This window comes from Nilaparvata lugens, chromosome 2 (genome assembly GCF_014356525.2).
Source record: "Nilaparvata lugens isolate BPH chromosome 2, ASM1435652v1, whole genome shotgun sequence".
Lineage (NCBI taxonomy): Eukaryota > Metazoa > Arthropoda > Insecta > Hemiptera > Delphacidae > Nilaparvata > Nilaparvata lugens.
Genome location: NC_052505.1, coordinates 28585973 through 28608955, shown reverse-complemented (window position 1 = coordinate 28608955; position 22983 = coordinate 28585973). Strand labels below are relative to the sequence as shown.

The 22983-nt window shown below is 33.2% G+C and overlaps 1 protein-coding gene across 5 annotated transcripts in view; it reads right to left on the bottom strand.

Moving 5' to 3' along the window:
• Positions 1-22983, bottom strand: part of LOC111057208 (CREB-regulated transcription coactivator 1) — a 117243-nt gene that overhangs the window by 48294 nt on the left and 45966 nt on the right. For 3 of the 5 annotated variants that reach the window (XM_039420966.1, XM_039420968.1, XM_039420970.1), the window contains 5 exons: positions 19003-19152; positions 13804-13857; positions 11326-11565; positions 6154-6228; positions 1657-1818 (listed from right to left, as the gene is read on the bottom strand). In XM_039420966.1, the coding sequence (XP_039276900.1) occupies positions 1657-1818; positions 6154-6228; positions 11326-11565; positions 13804-13857; positions 19003-19152 (681 nt within the window). The remainder of the gene's footprint in view (positions 1-1656; positions 1819-6153; positions 6229-11325; positions 11566-13803; positions 13858-19002; positions 19153-22983) is intronic. The other 2 variants (XM_039420969.1, XM_039420967.1) reach the window with 2 other exon arrangements.

Below are 22983 nucleotides of genomic sequence, written 5' to 3'. Positions count from 1 at the left end.
AATTATTATTAAATCATGAAAAGAAATATAAAGAATAAAATATATTTGAGATAGAATTGATCATTATTAACAAGAATTAACAATATATTAATACGAGGATATATAAGTAACGAGACAAATTACTAATTTTCAAAAACGGCTAAATTGATCTATATGAAACTTTTAGGACATGAAGTTGGCAACCTTGCGATGACATCTGATCAGTTGCTCTATAGTATTTCGTGAATATAATCGCAAATCGACTCAGTTAACAATACGAGTCCACTTGAGAAATGAACCGTGCAAGAACAACGTGCCGTGATCAGATATGACTGTCTGTCATTTTGACTCTGATTCATAGTGGTCGATCCAGGTTTCATCACACGTTACAATTATTTTGGAAAAACATTCTCCTTCAGTCGCATACCGATTTTTCAACTTGAAGCCGGGTTTCTTTGTGAGCGTCCGTGAGTTGTCTATGCACCCAACTTGCACAAGTTTTGTTGTACTGCAGCTTGTTGTGAATAATGTTACGGACAGTTCCAACACTCACGTTTACTTTTTCACGTATAAATTCAACAGTGATACGCCTATTGTCCCAAATGAACGAATAAATTCGAGATTCGAGAGAGGAAGTCCCATCTTTGACTGGTCGTCCACTGCATTAATTGTCACAAACTTTTGTGTGGCCACTTTGAAACTGTTCTACCTATTTGTAAACGTTTGATAGATTCAAACAATGGTCTCCGTAGACTTCCAACATTCTTTCATTGATTTCACTACCTTTCTCACTTTGACCGACTAAAAATCTGCACAGCACGTTGTTTTTCCACGGTGCAATTCTCAAGCGGACTCGCCATTGTTAACTGAGTGAATTTGCGATTATGTTTACGAAATACGGTTGAACTGATCAGATGTCATCGCAGGGTTGTCAACTTTATGTCCTGAAAGTTTCATATGGCTCAATTTAGCCGTTTTTGGAAAATAGTAATTTGTCTCGTTACTTGTTGAATGACCCTCGTATCAGATAAGATATACCGGGATGACTTGAATCACACCTATCTACTATAGAAGGCAGTGGGAAAGTCAACTTGTCAACACTGTCAAATCAAATCATTTTTGTTAAATCACAAAGCTAAATCCACTGACTCTATAACGTGAATCTCTCTATAGTCACTCGTTTTCTAACACCTATTTAACCACCTGACAGAAACAGAATCTGTTCCTCTATCAAGAATCAATGATTCTTGAAACCTTGGTTGCTTTTTTAACACCTTTTAACCATTCTAATCGTTCGCTTCCTGCCTATATACCCAATTTGTTTAGGCCGGTTTCCGAGCTCGGAAACGTTTTGGACTTACAGAATCCAGGACTAAAATAAACCCTCGGATCTGAACTCCAGTCTAGTTGAGTCTTAGACTAGGTCTAAGCCCTGACACGGAAAGCCAATTTTCCGACTCCAGTTTTTAAAGCCGGTTAAGCCGGTCCAGAACCTTAGCTAAATCCCGAGCCCGGAAAACAGCCCTAAAGAAACTGGTTTTGTTTCTCAAACGAAATTCAATGATTCACGAAACTTTGTTTGCTTTTTTCAAACAACAACATTTCTGTGGAAGATGCCAAGTACTGTAGACACATTTTTAACACAATTGAACACATTTGAAAGGCAAATGAACTCACCATATTGATCTGCTGGAAGTCCTGTTCGAGGTTGAGGTCCTGAGTGAAGATGAAGTTGTTGTGCTTGGCGAAGGAGGGCTGCGGCGGGGGAACTGTACTGGTGCTGCTGGCCGGAGACAGCGGTGACTGCGGACTACTGCAGATCGGACTCGTGCTCCCGTACTGACACAAATTGCTCATATCAAAAACGCAACATCATTCCAAAATCAATTAATTAGTTCAAATAAAATTACAAATATAAAGTACGGAGAAAAGAAAAGAATCAATAATTAATTTGTTTGAATAGAATGGCAAATAAGAAATATTATATGGAATATGGTGGGAAATAACATTAAAAATCAATTAATTTTTTTCATATAAAATGACAAATAGTTGAAATGAAAAATAGGGGAGAAAATTGAAAAATCAATTAATCTGTCCACATAAAATGACAAATAGTTGATATAAAGTACGGAAAATAGGGGAGGATATTGAAAAACAATTATTTCGTTCATATAAAATGACAAATAGTTGACTTTTTGTGTGGTTGAGAAGTTGATATTGTGGTAATGATTTATATTATATAAAAATACTAAGAAATGGTCAAAAAACCACAGATTTATTGATAGATAGTAAGACCGTTTTCGGTTGAGTTACACCATTGTCAATCTCTGATAAACAGTTTATGTTTAGCAATATATACTTTACTTTAACTGTAAATACATATTGCTAAACATAAACTGTTTATCAGAGATTGACAATGGCGTAACTCAACCGAAACCGGTCTTTCTATCTATCAATAAATCTGTGGTTTTTTGACCATTTCTTAGTATTTTTATATAATACAAATAGTTGATATCAAGTACGGAAAATACGGACGAAAATTGAAAAATAAATGAATTGGTTTAAATTAATAAACAGTCAACTGCCAACCTTAAGAAAACAACAGTTATGAAAATACCAACTAACGAAAATGGACTTGGAAATATCAAATTGACCGATAATAGAGTGGATTAAAACTGGTCTACATATCAGTATATCAGTGTCTGTTTCTAGTACAGTGAAAATATTATTCTCATGAGATCTAATGGGACGGACAATTATTGGCACTCACGAAGCATGCGAGTAATACTATTACTAATATTATGAGACACGGACTCTGAGAATGACAGGTGGGAATCCAGCTCAACTTGGTACAAACATCATAGACAACGATAAAAGTTAGATATTGGAAAAGATCGAGTAAATTAATGAATGCAAAATAACATGGTAAGCATACTCAATTTGAGAGATTCGAGATTCATTTATTACAAAAAATACTCCAAAATTGCAGGAATACCCCTAAAAAAACATACATCTGTAAATAGGGGTGAGGCCCGGGTAGCTTAAACAGGTCTAATATTTCACTTAGATGGCTATAACTTGATGATCTTTACATTGTTCAATGCAGAAGTACTGGTGAACACGCAGCTAGCTCAATTGTCTAAGAAAAATGAAATCAACAAAAATTGAGTGGAATATGAAACGAGCTAGTAATATCAAGGTACATAGATTTCTCAAATGATTGAAACAGAACCAATTTATGAATAATACATATTTACAAAAATACGAATAAAGCACTTGAAAAATACAATAAAAGCACACAAGCAATCTGTTAGAATGAAAAAAAAAACCTGGTCGATGTTATAAGATTACCAAATATTTTGTTAAAATATTATTTTTTACTAGGAACCAAACCGAACAAAAACAAAACTTGAAGAACTAGCAAAACCGAAATATCTATCTAAAATAACTATCTTTTATCAAAGGTAGTAGGATCAACTATTATTCTTTTATTTTGGCAAATAAATGTTCAATTTTTCAAATCCATTATCAAAACTCCACCAAATTTTGGAGTTTATGGATATCTCCATCAACTTTGGGAACTAAAATGTTTACAAAATCAAATTACAGTGAAACATCATCGAAGTGAAAACATTATAACTAATAACTGCAATAAATTATTTTAGAATCAAATAAATTAAATATACAGGGTGATTCATAATTATAGTAAAATAATTTAATACGTGAAAGTATAGGTGAAAATAAGAAAAAAAGTTCTTATAAACATATATCCATAAACGCTTCATTAGCGAGCTATACAGGGTGAAAGTTTTCGCCCGGAATTCAGTACCTCTGGTGAAATACACCGATGATGAATAGTTTGGGAACTAGTTTTTGAGGAACTTATGCTGGATTCATATGTAAAAATATCTGAAAAATTGAATAAAACTAGTCTGGAAGCTGTAATGTGAGTAGTTATTGAGAAAAAAGTTGAAATATGCAAAAAATCTAAGTAGAAAAACACAGACTTCTACGTTTGATGCCCAATAACTTTCTTTAATGACCAGTGAACAAATAATTTCTCACAATAAAAATTGTAGAGAATTTAATTCTGAAAAGAATTATGCAAGCTGTGTAAACTAAATTTTAATAAAAGTTGAATAAAATGTATTCTTATGTAGTACATTACACCACAAAAATTTGCTGTTTTATGAGGGGAGAACTAATAACTCATAGGTTGTAGCTGATTGCAAATAAAACACGGATTTTAATAACAGCTGGTCCAAAACAGCTGATAATTTCCTTTAAATATTTTCTTATTTAAAACAAAATAAATCAGCTGTTTTGGAATATCATTTTCAGAAATATTTTAGCTCACTGTTTAACAAAACAACAAACTGTAAGTTAGGCCTACTGTAACCGCGCTGTGTAACCATTTACATATTTGTAACCATTTCACTTTGCTTATGTGTCAACTTTTTAAAAAATGGCTGGTAATTTTAGACATTATTCATACTCCGAATTAGCTGACATGCATTTAATGTATGGAATGGGGCACTACTGTAATAGTACTGAAGCAAGACGTTTGTATCGAGAGAACTTTCCTAACCGAGTATGTCCAAGTTCAAGGGTTTTTTGCCACTATTCATCAATGTCTGTCTGAAACAGGTTCTTTGATATCCAAAGAGCACATTTATGCAGGCAGACCCCGATCTACTTGAGTTGGAAAAACAAGTACTTTATGAAATTTATGAACATCCAGAGAAGAGCACGAGAGAATTGTCAGTGCAGTTTAATGTCAATCAATCTATTATTTGGAGGATACTAAAATAGAAACAAACAATTACATCCATACCACCTCCAGAAAGTTCATACTCTATTGCCACGAGACTGTATTCCCCGTGCTGGTTGGTATTTGCCGATGGTTTTTAGTAAAACTTGTTAACCCAAACTTATTAACAACAGTTTTATTTACCGACGAGGCACACTTTACAAGAACAGCTATCGTTAACGTCCACAACCAACATATTCGGGCAGATGAGAATCCTCATGCCATCAATCCTAATCGTCCACAACATCAGTTTTCAGTAAACATTTGGGCAGGAATCATAGGTGATCATCTATTTCTGTTCAAGCTTCCTCCCAGGCTTAATGGCATAATCTACTTGAACTTTTTGAGAGAGGAGCTATTTTCAAATCAATGGATAGGCCTTAGTATACAATACTCCGAATGATACCATTGAAGAACTCCGATTAAGGATTTTGAACGGAATATAAATGATAAAGCAGACTCCTGGGATATTTGAACAATCTCATCTTCAATGAGAAGACGTCTGAACATATGCATTCAAAACAACGGAGGTCACATTGAACATCATCTCTAGTCTTTTGGTATGAGTTTAATGTCATTTAGATATGTTACTTTTCATATAAAAATAAAACTTTTCATAAAAAACAAATATTTTATTTGGAATCAGCTACAACCTATGAGTTATTAGTTCTCTCCTCATGAAACAGCAAATTTTTGTAGTGTAATGTACTACATAAGAATACATTTTATTCAACTTTTATTAAAATTTAGTTTACACAGCTTACATAATTCTTTTCAGAATTAAATTCTCTACAATTTTTATTGTGAGAAATTATTTGTTTACTGGTCATTAAAGAAAGTTATTGGGCATCAAACGTAGAAGTTTGTGTTTTTCTACTTAGATTTTTTGCATATTTCAACTTTTTTTTCAAAAACTACTCACATTACAGCTTCCAGACTAGTTTTATTCAATTTTTCAGATATTTTTCCATATGAATCCAGCATAGGTTTTTCAAAAACTAGTCCCCAAACAATTCAGCAGCGGTGTATTTCACCAGAGGATCTGAATTCCGGACGAAAACTTTCACCCTGTATAGCTCGCTAATGAAGCGTTTATGGATATATGTTTATGAGAACTTTTTTTCTTATTTTTACCTCTACTATCACTTATTAAATTACTTTACCATAATTATGAATCACCCTGTATAATTATGTGTGAAAACACGTGTAGCAAAACGAAAAATCACCCAAAACACATTGGAGATTCTCTATTCACTATTATCAAGATATATAAACTTATTCTATATCGGAAGAGGTGTCAAAAGAGTGCACGGTTTATTACAATTTGCTTTTCTGATATTTTGAAACAATTTTTGCGGACTTACATCGACACTAAGCCCTGGAGAATTGCGTGGACTTGGCCTAGTAGGTGAGCGATAACTTAAATAATTCACTACATTCTGCAAAAGAGAACAAAAAATTCAATGCAAAAATAATCGAAATGAACTCAATAGACATAAAAATGCATTTACTGATAAAAAATTATCTATACAGAGTGTCCCACCAAGGTTGTAACAGCCGTTGACCATGGATTCTATTCCACATTTCTGACAAAAAATGTTCAGTAAACCTTTTTCCTATCGACCTTAGTTTTCGAGTATATGGATTTTTCGAAATTTTCAGAATATGCCTACATCCGGTCATTGAATACTCAATAACTCGAAAACTACTGGTCGAATTTAAATTTCAAGGGTATTGTTGGAAAGAAAAAAAACATTTCAAACAAGATTAATGTGATTTTATTTGCTGTTAGATATTTTGTAGTTTTTTTATTAGGGCTTAAACTTGAAAAAATGTTATTCTTCAAATTCAAAGTCAAATTTCAGACCGTTTTTTCTCGATTTTTCTCCGGGTGATTATAGTGGTTTCAATATTTAAAAAACTTCTCCATTTCATAAGCTTTCGAATGAGTATAAATTCGAAAAGGTAAGCTCCTTGATAAAGTGTTCAAAACTGCTAATATCTGGAATGAACACCTTCAAAATGAGGGAATTCACAAACAGCATGCATCAAGTGATGTTCCTAAGGGTGAAATCACCTGAATATTGCATTATTGTCTATAGAATATAGCCTAGATCCTATATAAAATATTAATCATACACTTTTACAAGATCCAACAAAATTTATTTATAGAATAATAATTCAAAGTAGATGAAAAACTGATGGCAATCGTTCAGATGATAATCAAGTTACATGTCATGCTCACTGCTTACAGGAATTCAAAATAGCCTCTATTTCTCTTTATGCAACTTCTGCTGCCGTTTATCAAGCTTCGAGTTGCCCGTCTCACTACTCTAGGCCGTTTCTTCATTACTTGAAAAGTCAATCGAATTCTGAGAATCAGTTCCTCCCTGGTCTCTACAGGTTCTCTGTAAACTTCACTTTTCACAACCCTCCAAAAGTAGATCAATTTGGAGTAAGATCAGGTGAGCGTGGTGGCCAACTTACGGGTCCACCTCGGTCAATCCACCGCCCAGCATAATTGTTATCAAGCCACCCACGGACGTTTCTAGCATATTGAGGGAGGCAGCCATCACACTGGAGCTACATATTCTGCCTCAAATTGAGAGGCACGTCTTCCATCAATTTGTGAAGCTCATCGACCAGAAAGTCCATAAAAACTTCACCATTTATTCTTGCAGGGGAAATGAAAATGAAATGGTCTATCCATGTATGTGGAAAAAGGTATTGTGAAAATTTACAGCACCAGTTCCTGTGAACTTAATTTTATCTGCGATCTGTCTATAAAATGTTTGAAATACAATCTTGTGCTAAGATCCAACGGCGAAACTGCATCCTTGAAACAGTATCAGGTTCATTCAACTCTTGAACTGAGGTATCATGAAATTGTCGAAAGTTATTGTTCTTCAATATTCTTTGAACTATCATTCTTGAAACATCCAACATCTCATCTGCCCGCCGGATGCTGGATCGAGGATTCTGCTCGAAATACTTTTGAATAAGATTCTCAAAAGCTTCAGAAATTAAGACGGGCCTCTAGTACCTTGAAATTGATCCTAGACACTTACCATCTTGACATCTGTCAATCTTAAAAACGTGTTATGAGATAGGTGTTTTCGGTCAAGAAAACGTCTCCTGTATACTCTCTCTGCCTCTCTTGAATTGCAACCACAAGTACTCAATTGCATGCATTCAAGTACTCAATCAAGGTGAATTTCATGATAATGGAAGCGAACATTTCCTACTGGCCAAAGTTGATACATTTCATGCCAATTAACTGGAAAGCACACGGAAAAATATACTGAAAATAGGATGAAACATACACTTCTTGTTATTTTATTCAGGATTTATCGTACAGGAAATAATGCAAGTTATTGAAAAAGTCATATCATTGTAGAATGTTAAAATGTTGATTGAAACTTGTGAATATTGTCAGAGAGAAATCAGGTGATTTCACCCTTAAGATCACCACTTGTGGTGCATGCTGTTTGTGTATTTCCTCATTTTGAAGGTGTTCATTCCAGCAGTTTTGAACACTTTATCAAGGAGCTTACCTTTTCGAATTTATACTCATTCGAAAGCTTATGAAATGGAGAAGTTTTTTAAATATTGAATCCACTATAATCACCCGGAGAAAAATCGAGAAAAACGGTTTGAAATTTGACTTTGAATTTGAAGAATAAAATTTTTTCAAGTTTAAGCCCTAATAAAAAAAACTAGAAAATATCTAACAGCAAATAAAATTACATTAATCTTGTTTAAAATGTTTTTCTCTTTCCAACAATACCCTTGAAATTTAAATTCGACCAGTAGTTTTCGAGTTATTGAGTATTATATGGCCGCATATTCTGAAAATATCGAAAAATCGATATATCTTGAATACTAAGGTTATTTATTTATTAGAACAGTCACAAACACGATATTTGGAAAGAGAAACAGGCAAATGCCCAAAACTTCTTCAATTCCTTGATTTTGACACATAAATAGTCCAAAGTGAGGTTAAGTTTAAAATTTCTGTTTTCACCAAAGATTAACACTCAGAGAATACGTATTCGAGATATGACTGATGAATTTTAAATTTCGAAGGGTTGATAAGAGCCGGAAATAACACTGAACAATCCAAAAGTTTCAATAATATTGAAATAAACTTGAAAATTTTGAGCAGAAAAATTAAAACTACTATCACTGCAACTATCAGCTGATAGGAAAAAAGTTAACTGAACATTTTTTGTCAGAAATGTCGTGTAGAATCTATGGTCAACGGCTGTTACAACCTTGGTGGGACACCCTGTATAAACTCAACAATATCAAAATATGTTTCAGAAAAAAAATAATTTGGATAAATATGAGGTCAATAGAGAATACTGCTTTTACTGATAACAAATATAATAATTCATAGCAGCTCACTAAAATAAAACAATGTTTCTCTACTGGTATATTTGATCAATTTAATTAAGGCTAGAAATGTATCTAATAATACAGAGACTTTAAATTTTGAATTCAAAATTAGAGGCAGTAAATGATGCTGCTGCCATTGATAAAAAAATAATCAAATCAAGATACATCAATTCATTGAAAGCTGAAAATGATTCTAGTCAATGGTAAATGAAGCTTCTAAACAATAATAAATTAAGGATGAAAGCGCAAAACTGACTACTATAGAACATAAACATTGAAGAGGAATAATTTATTGTCATGCATAAAAGTTGATAGGTTCGTCAAATTTACTAAAGGTACTATATTAAAAACTGCAACAGCAACACGAAAACCAAGTAAGATTCAAACACTGTTAAATGAAGCCATCCTAAGGTAACAAGAACTAATGATATCAATGGAATGATGTCATTTCACGTTGGTCAAATTTAATTTTATTCATGTGCAAATGAACCTAAGAATAAATAAATTCGAGCAAAAATAGGAATGGGGCAGTATTGTTACTGTTCAGTCAAGTTTAATTACTAAAACATCTCTGCCAAACTAATGAGTTGAAATAGTACGTTCATAATATAATATGATTGGCAAAGAGAGCGACAAGGCTTTATAAGCAGCAGCAAGCTGAAATCCTTGGATGGATGTGGCTTTTTACAGCAACTCAAGCATAGTTTCGATTGTTACATCATAAACCATATCAAACGAATTGAATGACGTATCATTTATTGTGTCTCTAATAGACACAGACTGACAAGTCACTTAATTCCTAATAGTCCAGTCAAATGGTCATTTTTCAGGTAATAGCCCAAAAACAATTTTTCTCGTAAGTTACTTACAAAACCGACGAGAAAAATTCTCTTGGGGCTGTTTCCTGAAAAATTACCATTTGACTGGACTATAACTTCATTATGCTATTGTAACATTCTTAGTACTTAATTTACATAATTCTAGTACTTGGTTTCAAGACATGCTAAACTCAGTTTTGACATTAACATCATGACTACTAGCACAGCCATCTATAGTTGGATACCGTGCCCAACGCGGAAAGATGGAAAGGCTTTCATAATAAATTAATCATAAAATGCATGATGAACTTTTCACTGCTCTGAACTGTGGCAGAGCAGCGACTGAGCCTAGTTATGCAAAGTTGTCATCCTCCTGAGGCATTCAACTAGAGATTGCTGAGTTACTCAATTCATGATGATGATTGTTTAGATTATGAACATCAATAATAGATAGATAATTCAAAGTCAATTTTATGACGTTAAGTTGAGCATCTTAAATGTTAAACTAATTAACCATATTAACAACATTCAGGGTTAGGGCAAGTATATTCAAGTATTATAAGCCGGCGACACATTTGACATGCAGCGTTCCGAGCCTACTCCGATACGATCACGGATGACAACGGTCTGGAATGGTGCAAGCCACAGTGATATCACACATCACGTCAATGAATTATAAAACAAAAAGCAGGACACAGATAGATTGAAAACACTTGAAAAAATTACAAATTACAGGATGTTTCGGTGACTAAGTCATCTTCTTCAACTGATGAGTTGTAGTGGTGCTCTGTAGTGACCAAAGTACCCTGTAATTTGTAAGTTTTTCGAGTGTTTTCAATCTATCTGTGTCCTGTTTTTGGTATTATATCAATTATGATAAATTGCTTATTTATATTATTCGTGGTGATTTATTTTATTTGTTTGTCGATTACCTTATCGTCTGGTAATATATTATTGACATGTCACTGTTTGGTGAATAACAATATGTATTTACGCAAACATGTGTTATGAATAGAGATTTCATCTCATCTTATTATTCAAGTATAGGTTAAAACCGAATTTGATTTAGACAAATTTGACAAACAGAAATTGAGATTGTGGCAAATAAATTGAGATTGAGAAAATTTAATGATTTGTTTTTTAAACTAATTTAGGATAAAACTTAATTTGATTTACGTAAATTTGACAAACAAAAATTGAGATTGTGGCAAATAAATTGAAATTGAGAAAATGTAATGATTTGTTTTTTGATTAGCGTTAGACTATAAATCGCTTATCGATAATAAGAGGAACCCGTGGTTCGGATGGCAGCCAACTCACCATGGACTGCGGCGGGGTTGTCTGCGGACTGTGCGGACTGAGTGGCGGCTGCTGGGCTGAGGTCGCCTGCGGCTGCGGCGAGGGCGCCGAGTGGTAGATGAACTGTTGCTGCTGCTGCTGCTGCTGTTGTTGTTGTTGATGGTGTTGTTGGTGGTTGTGGTGATGTTGTGGCGGGTGCGGCGAGTAGGGCGATGACGACGATGTCGATGTTGTGTCTATACTATTTTCTAATTTAACACCCTGTAACAGACACACACACACACAATTGTTGCCAGTTAGTTCATTTACTAACCTTTGAATCAGATAGACTCAAGAATTATACATCTTTTACTATTACGACAAGTTTAAGTTTTGGAAAATTTACAAGAGAAAATCTCAGCCCTGTTTCATGAAAATACAAGAGTCTTTTAAAACAGCAACATCTGAATGTAATAGGTCGATTGAATAGAAACTAGAATCTAATGACTAGCAACTAGTCATTAGTTCTAGCCAATGTACCTAGAATACATTATTTTTATTCTACATTGATTCACATTGGTTCTAGCTATAGAAATAAGATAATACAGCTGACTTGAACTCTAGCATTTGCTTGACAATTACTTAGCACTATCAATATTTTATTGCTAGCTTTTATTCAATTGACCTATTATTTGCACACATTAAACAAGTCCTATTCTACAACACAAACGTCGTACTGTGTTTGCAAATATTACGGTCAGTTTTTACCGTTTTACAAGAACTCTAAATTTCCATTTGCCATGCTCCAGGCATGATCATAAGCTAATTCACTTATTCATTCAAGTACAGTGAGTAGTTTTATTAATGGTAAAACATTATTAGTTTTAAATATTAGATATCAACACAAAAACTCATCATCAAGAAATCAGACATTTTTGAAAATATACATCTACATTGAATTGAATCATGCAGGTACCATACTTAGTTGCAAATGCTGTTACATACTTCAGCCTATGGTGGGTGTGGGTGTGGGGGTGAGGGTGGGGGTGGTTCATCAACAACAAAGCTTCAATACAAACAATCAAATCAAAATTAGCATTTTAAGACTTACGACACAGCTTCGCTCCGTTGACAATTGAATAATGTTAAGTTTTCAAGAGTTGAAATGATCAATGGAACTTTGATTATTATGAAATAAAATCTGAGCATTCAGGGTATCTATAAACAATTTTAAATGCTGTTCTCAGTGAAATACACTTTCAGGTACGAATCAGAACAGTCAGTTGCTAGACAACTAAAGTAAACCTCTCTAGAAACGATTCGAAAATAATTTACAAGGACCTAGAATCTTGGATTATAAGGGTGACGAATTGTCTTAGACTTCAAGGGCCAGAGCATATTAGGCGTTTTTAGACTCGGCAGGGCAGGTAGCTCTCCGATTGGCTGATTGGGTTGTCGCCTGAAAAAACGTCTAAAAAACGCTTAATGTGGTCCGGCCCTAACGACGGTTTGTTTGTAGACTATTAATAGTTTGATTGAGTTTATTCAAACAGTAATATCTATTTAGAACTAATGAAATCTTACGCCTTTATAAAACATAATTAAAATTATTCATTTATTGGATGAAGCAAACAATAATTTTACATGAATTTTATGCTGAGGTACTATTTTTCAAGCATCTTTCCAAGTAAGCGAAATATGTTATTAAGATTCAAAATTTACCCTATGTATATAATTATAATTTTCGCTTGTCATGTTTTGAATTGAAAAAGAAAATTGAACAAAAATAAATTCACTATCAATTTCACAGGGAAAGCCACTACAGTTTAACAGACTTGAGAGATTATTATCAAGTTCTTAGATCACAGACTTATTCTTATCTACTCTGATAAATGAAATTTCGACTATTCAATAGCCGGATAAGGAAAACGACTTAGATAAATTTCATGGATTCTGAACCATTGCCTTGAAGAATTCTTTTTACATAGAAATTAATAGTTTATAATATCATGGTCAAAACCCCTCACTCAAGGTTCAAACCAAGAACTAAAATCGTCAACGGTTGCAATGAAAGCAAAAAAAACTTTCAACAAATCAATTCTATATATGATTTAAAACATTTGCAATTGATTTATTGCAACCGCACTAAAATCGCTAAAATACACGCTAGCATGTATTGGTTTCAAAATGAAACCAGACATACTGTAGTGATCGAGCCTGTCTGATACTGAAGTACGGTAATTGAAATACGTTGTCTTTGTGGTTAAAGTTAATCTGAAATCAATTACAACGTTGGTTGTTGATCATTTGTTTGCATTGCAACCAACCGTTGGCGATACAAGTTGCACCGTGAGTTGATGGCTCACAGACGAACAGAGCGACTGGAGATCGGATATGAATAGTCCAGTACCAAGTCAACGAAAATAGTAATCTGAGGGAGAGTGACGGATTATGAGTAAATGAAAACCAAGAGTGTTGATGACGTATGAGAGTGTGTGTGTGTGGTAGTAGAATACTGACCTTATGATTATTAAGAAGGAACCTAGAGTTGGCATGAGGCACTGAGAGGTGATTCTGCAAAATAGGAGGCACACACAAGCAATAAGCAACACATACATTCCACAACTAACTCATCCAAAAAAGCAAAGCAAAAACAAAATATTAATGAAAATTATAAAAATCATACAATCAATAATTAATAGTAAAAATCTTCAATCGGATAAAAATTGAAAATTATAAAAACATGGAATAAAAATAAATTTGAAAAATCATCAATCGGGTAAAAATTGAATATAATCTCGAAAATTATAAAAATAAATCGAAGCATCTTCAATCAAATGAAAATTGAAAAATTCAAAGTTCATCCGCTACAAGCTACCCAGTTATATGAGAATACTGTGAAATTGATTTAATAAATTCATCAATTGGAGTAATCTATGGTTGGACTAATATAGAGGAAGAACTGAGTATTGAACACGATAGTTACAAGAAAATTTGATTTTAGTTTTGAAGGTAAAATATTTTTTAGATGAAACAGAATTTCCAATTTGTATAATATATGGGACTTTTTTAAAATCAGTAACAATAATTGATTTTGGAGAAAAACAAGAATAAATATTATGAATAGAGAATACGTTAGTACTGTAAATTCAAATTATATTGCTCATTGATTCAGTGAAATAATCATGATATCTTCAGCTTTATTTTTATTAAACACACATTTCTCAATTAGAAGGTGAAGCGATGTTAAGCATTCAAAACTTTCACCACAAATAAAAATCAACATAAGTTGACCAACTCCAATGAATGATAATCATTATAAATCGGAAATGAAAATAAACGACAGAACGAAGAATGGTTGTGATTTAAAATCAAAACAAATTATAAAATGAAACGAAAAATAGATGAGGTTTTTAAAATAAAACAACAATCATATCAGGGTCAACTTGTACATGCAGGGTACTAGAATCAACAATCATTGCCAACATCAAACTACTCTAAAACAATTAATCAATCAATCAATAGAATTTAACAATCAATCATCAATAATCGGCTACAACATTTTTGTGATTTTCGAGCATGTGAATTTATACTAGATTCTCTAATTTTGGAATAATATTACTACACCAATGATATACAACATTGATTTACAATAACTTGATATATTTTTATTATTAACCGAATAATAAAGATCAAATTAACAGTTGGTGTGTGAGAAAGAACCAGTTGAATATTTCAAAGTCAGTTCTTTTTTTTTAAACTAGCTTACCCGGCGAACTTCGTACCGCCAAAAAGTCAATGTATCTCATGTCACACTTGACTTTATTTGGTGAATCATGAAATTTATCTGACAATCAATATTTTCATTCACATCTCAATACGGACTTCCTATGTGCTTAGTCATGCAGCATTAATTATTCCGAAAACATATTCTTCTCAATCATTTGGTAGTAACATCTATCAGTAAAGTTTTGAATTGAAAAATATAGATAGGTTAAATCAGTGTTTCAAAGATGAATTTAATGTTTTCATAGTTGCTGATTGTCAATAGATGGTCCAGGAAATATGCGATGTACGATGAATTACACAGAATTCCATCTTCCATTTTAGGATGAATATAAAAATTCATACAAACAGACATAGATAGATTACAATGATCCATGATAGACATGGATAGATTACATTCCATAAGACAATACTAAAGATTTTTGGAAATGTTAACTATTAATAATAATTAATTAATTAACTTGATTGAATAATTTTACATTAAATAATTATTTGATGAAATTCTAGTTCAATCGTAATGAAAACAACTTCCTGCAAAAAATAATTTATAATAATACGTTTTGAGAGAAAAAATTGAGAACAAAAAAAAGTTGAAGTCTTGGGTTTAGAACCTAGTATCTTTCACTTCAAAGCCGACTGCTTTACCAATACGCCACGGCTGCGGTTGGAATAGAATGTCTTGTAGCAACGTTATAGCTTCCATCGCATTATTCTTATTCTTATTTTGCTACCTAGATAAGAATGAAAATAGTGGTATATTTCTTAAAAAAAGATTCAATTCGTTCATGTCTTATAATTCATAACGATATTCATTAATTTTCGCATCTACTTGTGAAGTGATACAAATAAATTGAAGAAAATGCCGGCAATATTCAAATATACTGTTATATTTTAGGATGGACCGCGATTGAATTCGCCCCCAAAATAGATGGAAAATGATTATTCATAGCACTTTGTTAAATATAATTCGACACGTATTATTTTAAATGTTTGTTCAAAAAGCTGAATAATATAGATCTTCAATTGGGTTCAACAAATTTTCGTTTCTGATACACGGATTTCAGTAGGCTACATACGGTACCATACCTAACCTTCATCATACTTGAAATACATCTCTTAAATGAGAAAAAATATTTCACCGATTTAGGAATTTGTCAGTGGAACAATATTGTTTGTTGGCTACATTATTGTATTGATTTCATTTAAAATTAAAACTCTTACATAATTTTACAACATAATTTAACTCACCGCTCGTACCGGCGGCAGTAGTGTTGTATGGTGAATGATTTTCAGTGTTTAATATCGTATTTAAAGATGACAAAAACACCTTTTCGAAAATTTGAAAGATTGAGAATCAATAAGATGTTGTTATTCAAAGCTCAACAACTCACAATAATATAATATTATCACAATCGCTATAAGCTTCCAGCATTTGTATCAAAACTCCGGTATTGAAACATGAGCTTCCTGTATCCTTAGACCAGTTATAGAATAGACACGCTGGGAAGTCTAGCCTCTGAAGCCAACATCTACTGTCATATCACCCATCTTGACGTCACAACAGTGACGTCACGCATCGTATAGAAAACTTTCAGATTGTGTCTATTTCAGATTCATGGTGTTTTTAGGTTATTTCTAGCTACGGGCAAAAACGATATCGGTTAAGTTATAATGTGTTATGTGTTATCGGCTTCAAAGTTATAATGTGTATTGAAAATAATAAGGTACGGTAGCCTACAAAACTAATTTATTGTCATGCTGCAATGAGTTCACTTACATCATAACCAAGGATAATATTACAGTTACAACTTACAATATTCATGTGTATAAATTTCAACTTAAGCATGGAAAGATATTCCACTTTTTTTCCTAAAAATTTCAGTGCAATTATATGCTGCGCAGGAGATTACCATTTTCATAAATAATAATTACATAAATAAATAACAATCTGCTATGGAAAACAAGCTATGTTTAACAACAATGCATTGTTTAACAACAATGTAAGTTAAACACCACAAACACTTACACAACAAACTCAAAAAAAGTTTTCTATAATTGCTATACGATGCGTGACGTCACTGTGGTGACGTCAAGATGGGTGGATTTGGCAGTAGATGTTGGCTTCATCGACTTTAAGTATGAATAAGAATGGGACGTATCTATTCTATAACTGGTCTAAGCCTGTATCGAAACAAATATTGCAACACATTGTTACCAGCGTATCAATTTCTCTATGAGTTTCCTTTATACAAACACATCTACAACAATGTAGGTATGCCGTATGATGTTCCATGAATGAATTTGAACATTAATTCTGAAAAATCTAGAAGGAAAATTGAAATTTGGGCTTCGAGGTGCACGAAAATTGATATTTGGGCTTCGAGGTGCACGAAAATTGATATTTTTAGAACTATGTGCAAAATTTGGAGATCTGAATCATTCCCGTTTTTTCGGTATGCAATCCACAAAGTTGACATGTTTTGATGCGAACAAACACAAATCTACTCTCTCTTATTATATAGATGCTGTTCAAGTTGGAAGTTTTTGGAAGTTCATGATGGAAATAATTGAATCTTGAATATAAAATAATGTTCAACACTCAGTAGTGATTCAAAAATGATGTTTAACAAGGGGTCAACGATTCATAATCAGCATGATTTCAAAAATCAGAGTTTTAGTGCTCATTAAGGTCAGCTTTCAAAGGCGTTTGTTTTTCTTCAACTGTTGACAGCTTTCAATTCAATTTATTCACCTATTTCATCGGTTCCAGTTTATAATTTATGGTGGTTTCTGCAATCAGCAGTCTACATAAAGAAACTGCGGGGTAACAATGTGGTATTGTGCAAAGGAATATTTGCACAATACCACATTACCATCCCACAGTTTTTTTATGTAGACTTGTTTCAAGGTATACCAATGTATACATTAGAATTGCGGTGTATTCTCCAATTATTGTTGTATTGCAGACAATCTAAATATTGTTGAATCATTTATGGAGATATTACAAAACTGAAAAGTTAATGTTTAAATAACAAAGAACTACACATTATACTTCCAACTCGTAATATATCAATAGGTGGGGGTAATGTTTACCTTCTACCAGTGGCCTACCTGTTTTGACCTATACTACTATGGAATTTGTGGCCTACTATGAATGATAAGATTCCAGAGCACCAATCAAGTGATTTATAATATTATGTTGAAAAAGTGAAAAATCAAATAAAGTAGCCTACTTGTACATTTTGAATTCACTATTTTTTGAAGCGATATATTTCTAGGAGAGAGGAAAACCAGTTTTAAATGTTGAACATGTATTTTTCACTCCTATTGCCACTGTTTTCATTTTTTGTTCTTATTCTATTAGTTATAGCTCAAAGTTGTGATGCATAATAGATCTCATTATTATAATAGATCTCATTATTATTTCTTAAAGTTAAATACAACCAACTTACTATTGCACTGGCAATAGGCATCACTAGGAAACAAGGATTTATTATATAATCAACTACAAGGTTGAATAGTTTTGAGCGGCCTCGTCAGGTGTATATGCGTCTGAACTGTCTTAGAACAGGACAGGGAATATGTGCATAGGCTATTTATTATGATTTGGGCCTGCTGGATTCCTCTCCTAGCGAATATGAGGTCAGGAGCACACAATTGCTGCATGTCTATTGACAAGGTTTCATTGAGGGCTACAAGAGTTGCAAGTAGTAGATGACAAGGCCATACTAACATTCATAAATTAAAAATTACAACTATGTATGTTTTGTTGTTTGAATCGAATGTATTTTTTGACAAATATACTGGATTTGAGTAGGAAAGTACTGCTGCTACCTATCCATACGATAGTAATATTAGGTGACAACAGTCAGAATGAACAGGCAAATAGACAACTAGAAGTGGAGTGTGATTGGCTGAGTGTGATTGACTGACCGGCGTGGTGGGACTAAGCGGACTGTAGTGAAGCGGTGGGCCGGGACTCTCGTTGGGTGGCGACCCTCCGTACGAGAACCGGTTTCCCGTCTGCCGTTGCGGCGGCAGTGAGGTTGGCGACAGTGTTGACGGACTTGTGCCCTGCGGACTCTGCATCACAAACACAAATATGTTCACATTTACAATTACGTTCAGATAACTCCATCTCAATAACAATTATGTTTAGATAATTATCAAAATGAAAATGTACAGAAAGACACAATGGAATTGTGGTTCTTGAATTGTCTTGTCAATTAAAATATAAAAATTCATAAATAAAATCAAATACCTACAAATTATAACTTGAATACAGATATCAATTACGATCGTTTTAAAGATTCATCAGTGAAAGGCATCAAAGTAAATTTCGTATCAGGTTTTTTCTCATATAACTAACTATATGCATACATACAGGTATAATATGTGAAGTACACAGTCATATTTTGTCATAATTAAGTCAATCAATCAAATCAAATCAAATTTATTCATCAAAAACAATTACATCAAAAAAATTACATTACAAATTAGAATACTATAACAATTAAAACAATGAAGTTTTATGCATTGAATGATTTCTCAATAGGCAAAGATAATTCAATGAACAAATAAATATACACCCCACTATATTATTATATGTGTTGGGGTATAAGTAATTAGTTGCTTATTGCGTGTTATAATTACTATTTACAAACTTCATTCACTGATATGGGATTAAAGTTTTTATAATAAAATTAGTAAAAATTTATAATACAAACAAAATTATGAAAGTAGTAGATAAATATTATTGTTCTATTAAGGATAATAATAAGAATGTTAATTTTTAGAAAAATGAAAAACAGTAAAGAAAAGAATGAAGAATAAATACTTTCAATATTTACAGTCTAACTAAATTTTCACAATTTTCCACTCCAATTTCAACCAACCAGGAAAATAAACTTTTCTTGAACCTGTGTCTATTGAATTCTTCCCTAATGTAACTTGGTATTGAATTGTAAATTTTTGGTCCCAAATATATGTAGTTTCTTTGCCCAAATGTAGTGTTCATCCTTGGTACTATTAAATTCGTGTTTCTCTGCCTTGTTTGATGGTTATGATCTGCCAGTCTTATGTGTTCGTTGTTTCTCCTCATTCGCGTGATAATAGCCTGGATGTAGAGTTGTCTTACACTCAGTAATTTACTGTCCTTGAAAAGAATGTTCGTGGGGAATTGATTCTCCTTGAAGCCTATTATTTTTAGTATTCGTTTTTGAAGTTTATAGAGAGGTTCAACATGTATAAAATTCGTAGCTCCCCAGATAATTATGACGTATCTTAAAATTGATTGCACTAAAGAAAAAATAACAGTTTTTAATGTCTCATAGTTGAGGATTTTACGGAGTTGATAGAATTTGTAGAGAAGCTTCCTGATCCGGGTAATTGATAGATTAATGTGCTTGTCCCATTTGAATTTGTTGTCCACTATTGTTCCTAAATATTTTATTTCATTGACTTGTTGAATTGAGGGGCAATCACACGGGTTGTTGGTGCTTCCACAGTGATGCAGGATTATTGAAGAATCCGGTGGTCTCGTCCGTTCTGTCAAAGAAAAGGCTAAGAACTTCGTTTTTGTTGCATTTACTGTAAGCAAATTTTCTCTCAACAATTTATCGACTTTCATCAATTCTTCCTTTGCCAGATTAAAAACTTCCTCCCAGGTGTTTCCTTCAAATAGTATACACGTATCATCAGCAAAATCTATTACTCTCCCTCTTATCTTAATTGAACATAGCTCATTTGCATATGCCAAATACAGAATTGGCCCAAGAACTGTTCCTTGGGGAATCCCAAACTTCATCATTTCCTCTGAACTGAGATGTTCTTCAACCTTGACTTTCTGACGCCGGTCACAGAGGTATGATCTAAACCATTCTAGAGGAACTCCTCTAATTCCCATGGCTTCTAATTTCTTCAGCAGCAAACTGTGATTAACAGTGTCAAAAGCTTTTGCTAGGTCCAGGAACACTGCTGCACATTTTTTGTTATTTTCTAGCTTATCTGTGACAAAATTTGACAATTCTAATACCGCATCTTCTGTACTCCTCCCCTCACGAAAGCCAAATTGATTCCTAGATAGTAAGTTGTTTTTTCCATGTAATTCACAAGACGTTTCTTTACCAGTTTTTCCAAAATCTTATAAATATTGCTCATAAGTGAAAAAGGGCCTGTAATTGGTGGCATTTGTTTTGTCGCCTCCTTTATGTAATGGTCTAACACATGTCTCTTTCATAGCTTTTGTAAAAATTCCTTTTGACAGACTTAAATTAAATATGTGAATTAATGGTTTTACAATTTTTATCGACTTCAATGTTCTATTATTGATTCCATCAAGTCCTGGAGCACTGTCAAACTACTAATAGCTTCAAGAAGCTCATCTTCAGTTACTGGGTGAAAGTAGATGGAGTGTAGAGTTCTTGTAACAGGTTTATATTGGGATATGATTTGGTCTAGTGGTTTTCTCAAGGAATCTATTATTGTCTCCGCCATTTCTCCACCTACATTTGTGAAAAAGTTATTCATGTGGTTGAGCACAGTTTCTGGATTTTCCTTTAGATTGAAAATCCTATCATCTATTTTAATAGCATTCAATTTCATTTTTGTTTTTGATTTAGAGTCAGTAGCATCTTTGATTACTTTCCACATTTTTTTATTATCCTTTCCAGCTTCATGCAATTTCTCTCTATAGTATTGGTCCTTTGTTTCATGAATTAAAGCTGTGAGTGTATTCCTATACCGACGATAAAAGTTGGTTAAGTTAATGTTGTTTGGGTCTTCCTTTCTTCTTTTGTTGAGAAGATTTCTGGTTCTTATTGCTGCTACTAAACCTCTGGTGATCCATGGTTTGATGGGTTTGTACTTCTTCTGCCGCCGATGCTGCTTGATATTATTTTGTATATGTTGTCTCAGAGTTGATAAGAAGGTGTCATAAGATGTATCTGGATTATTATCTTCTACAACATGAATCCACTCCTCATTCAGTAGTTCATTCTTCAAGCTATTAATGTCTATTTTCTCGTTTATTTCATGTGTTCCAGTTTCATTTGCACTATTTCTCGAATTATGTTGCACTCCTAGAATTGTGGTGAAGTGGTTGGTTATTGATGATTCATAAATGATTGGAAAAAGATTATCTCTGGAGTTGGTAGCAATGTGATCTATGCAAGAAGCAGTTTCTGTTGTAGTTCTGGTTGCTTGCTTAATGCAGAGTCTGAGCCCATGCTCGCTTAGAAGATCGCAGTAGTCATTCAATTGATGATGTGGACGAATTTGAAGGGTGTTAATATTCATGTCTCCTGCACATATAACTTGTTGCCCTCTTAATTCATTCAGGATCGATTCTAAGTCACTCAGGAAATCTGAAATATCATTGAAGGACGGTGATCTGTATATTGCAAGGATGTTCCACTTTTTGTCTGCTGCATCCAACCGAATATGTAGGACATTTCCCTGGTTAATCCGTAGCTCAACACATTGTACATTTATACTATCTTTAACATAAACAACTACACCATCATTTTGTAATGGGTTGTTTATGGTAGAAAATACATCATATCCTCGAATGGACTGGAGTACAAATTCAGTCCTAATCCAGCATTCGGTTAGAATAATAACATCAAAAGAAAAATTAATGTCGCACAATTGAATCATCAGCTCATCAAAATTTCTTCTGATACTCCTTATATTGAGACAGAAGATGCTCAAATCACAAGAACTCAATGCAGCACAAAGTTGTTGACTGTTGTTGATCACTTCATCATTTATTTCTTCAAAATAATCAAGATCCTCGAAGCTGAGCAAATTTGATAAGTTGTTGTTACTCATTATTTAAACTCTCATTAATCCTTTCTTTCATTCCAGCTTAAGAGAAACTCTCCACTAACATTCTTTAGTTTTCGAATTAGGATC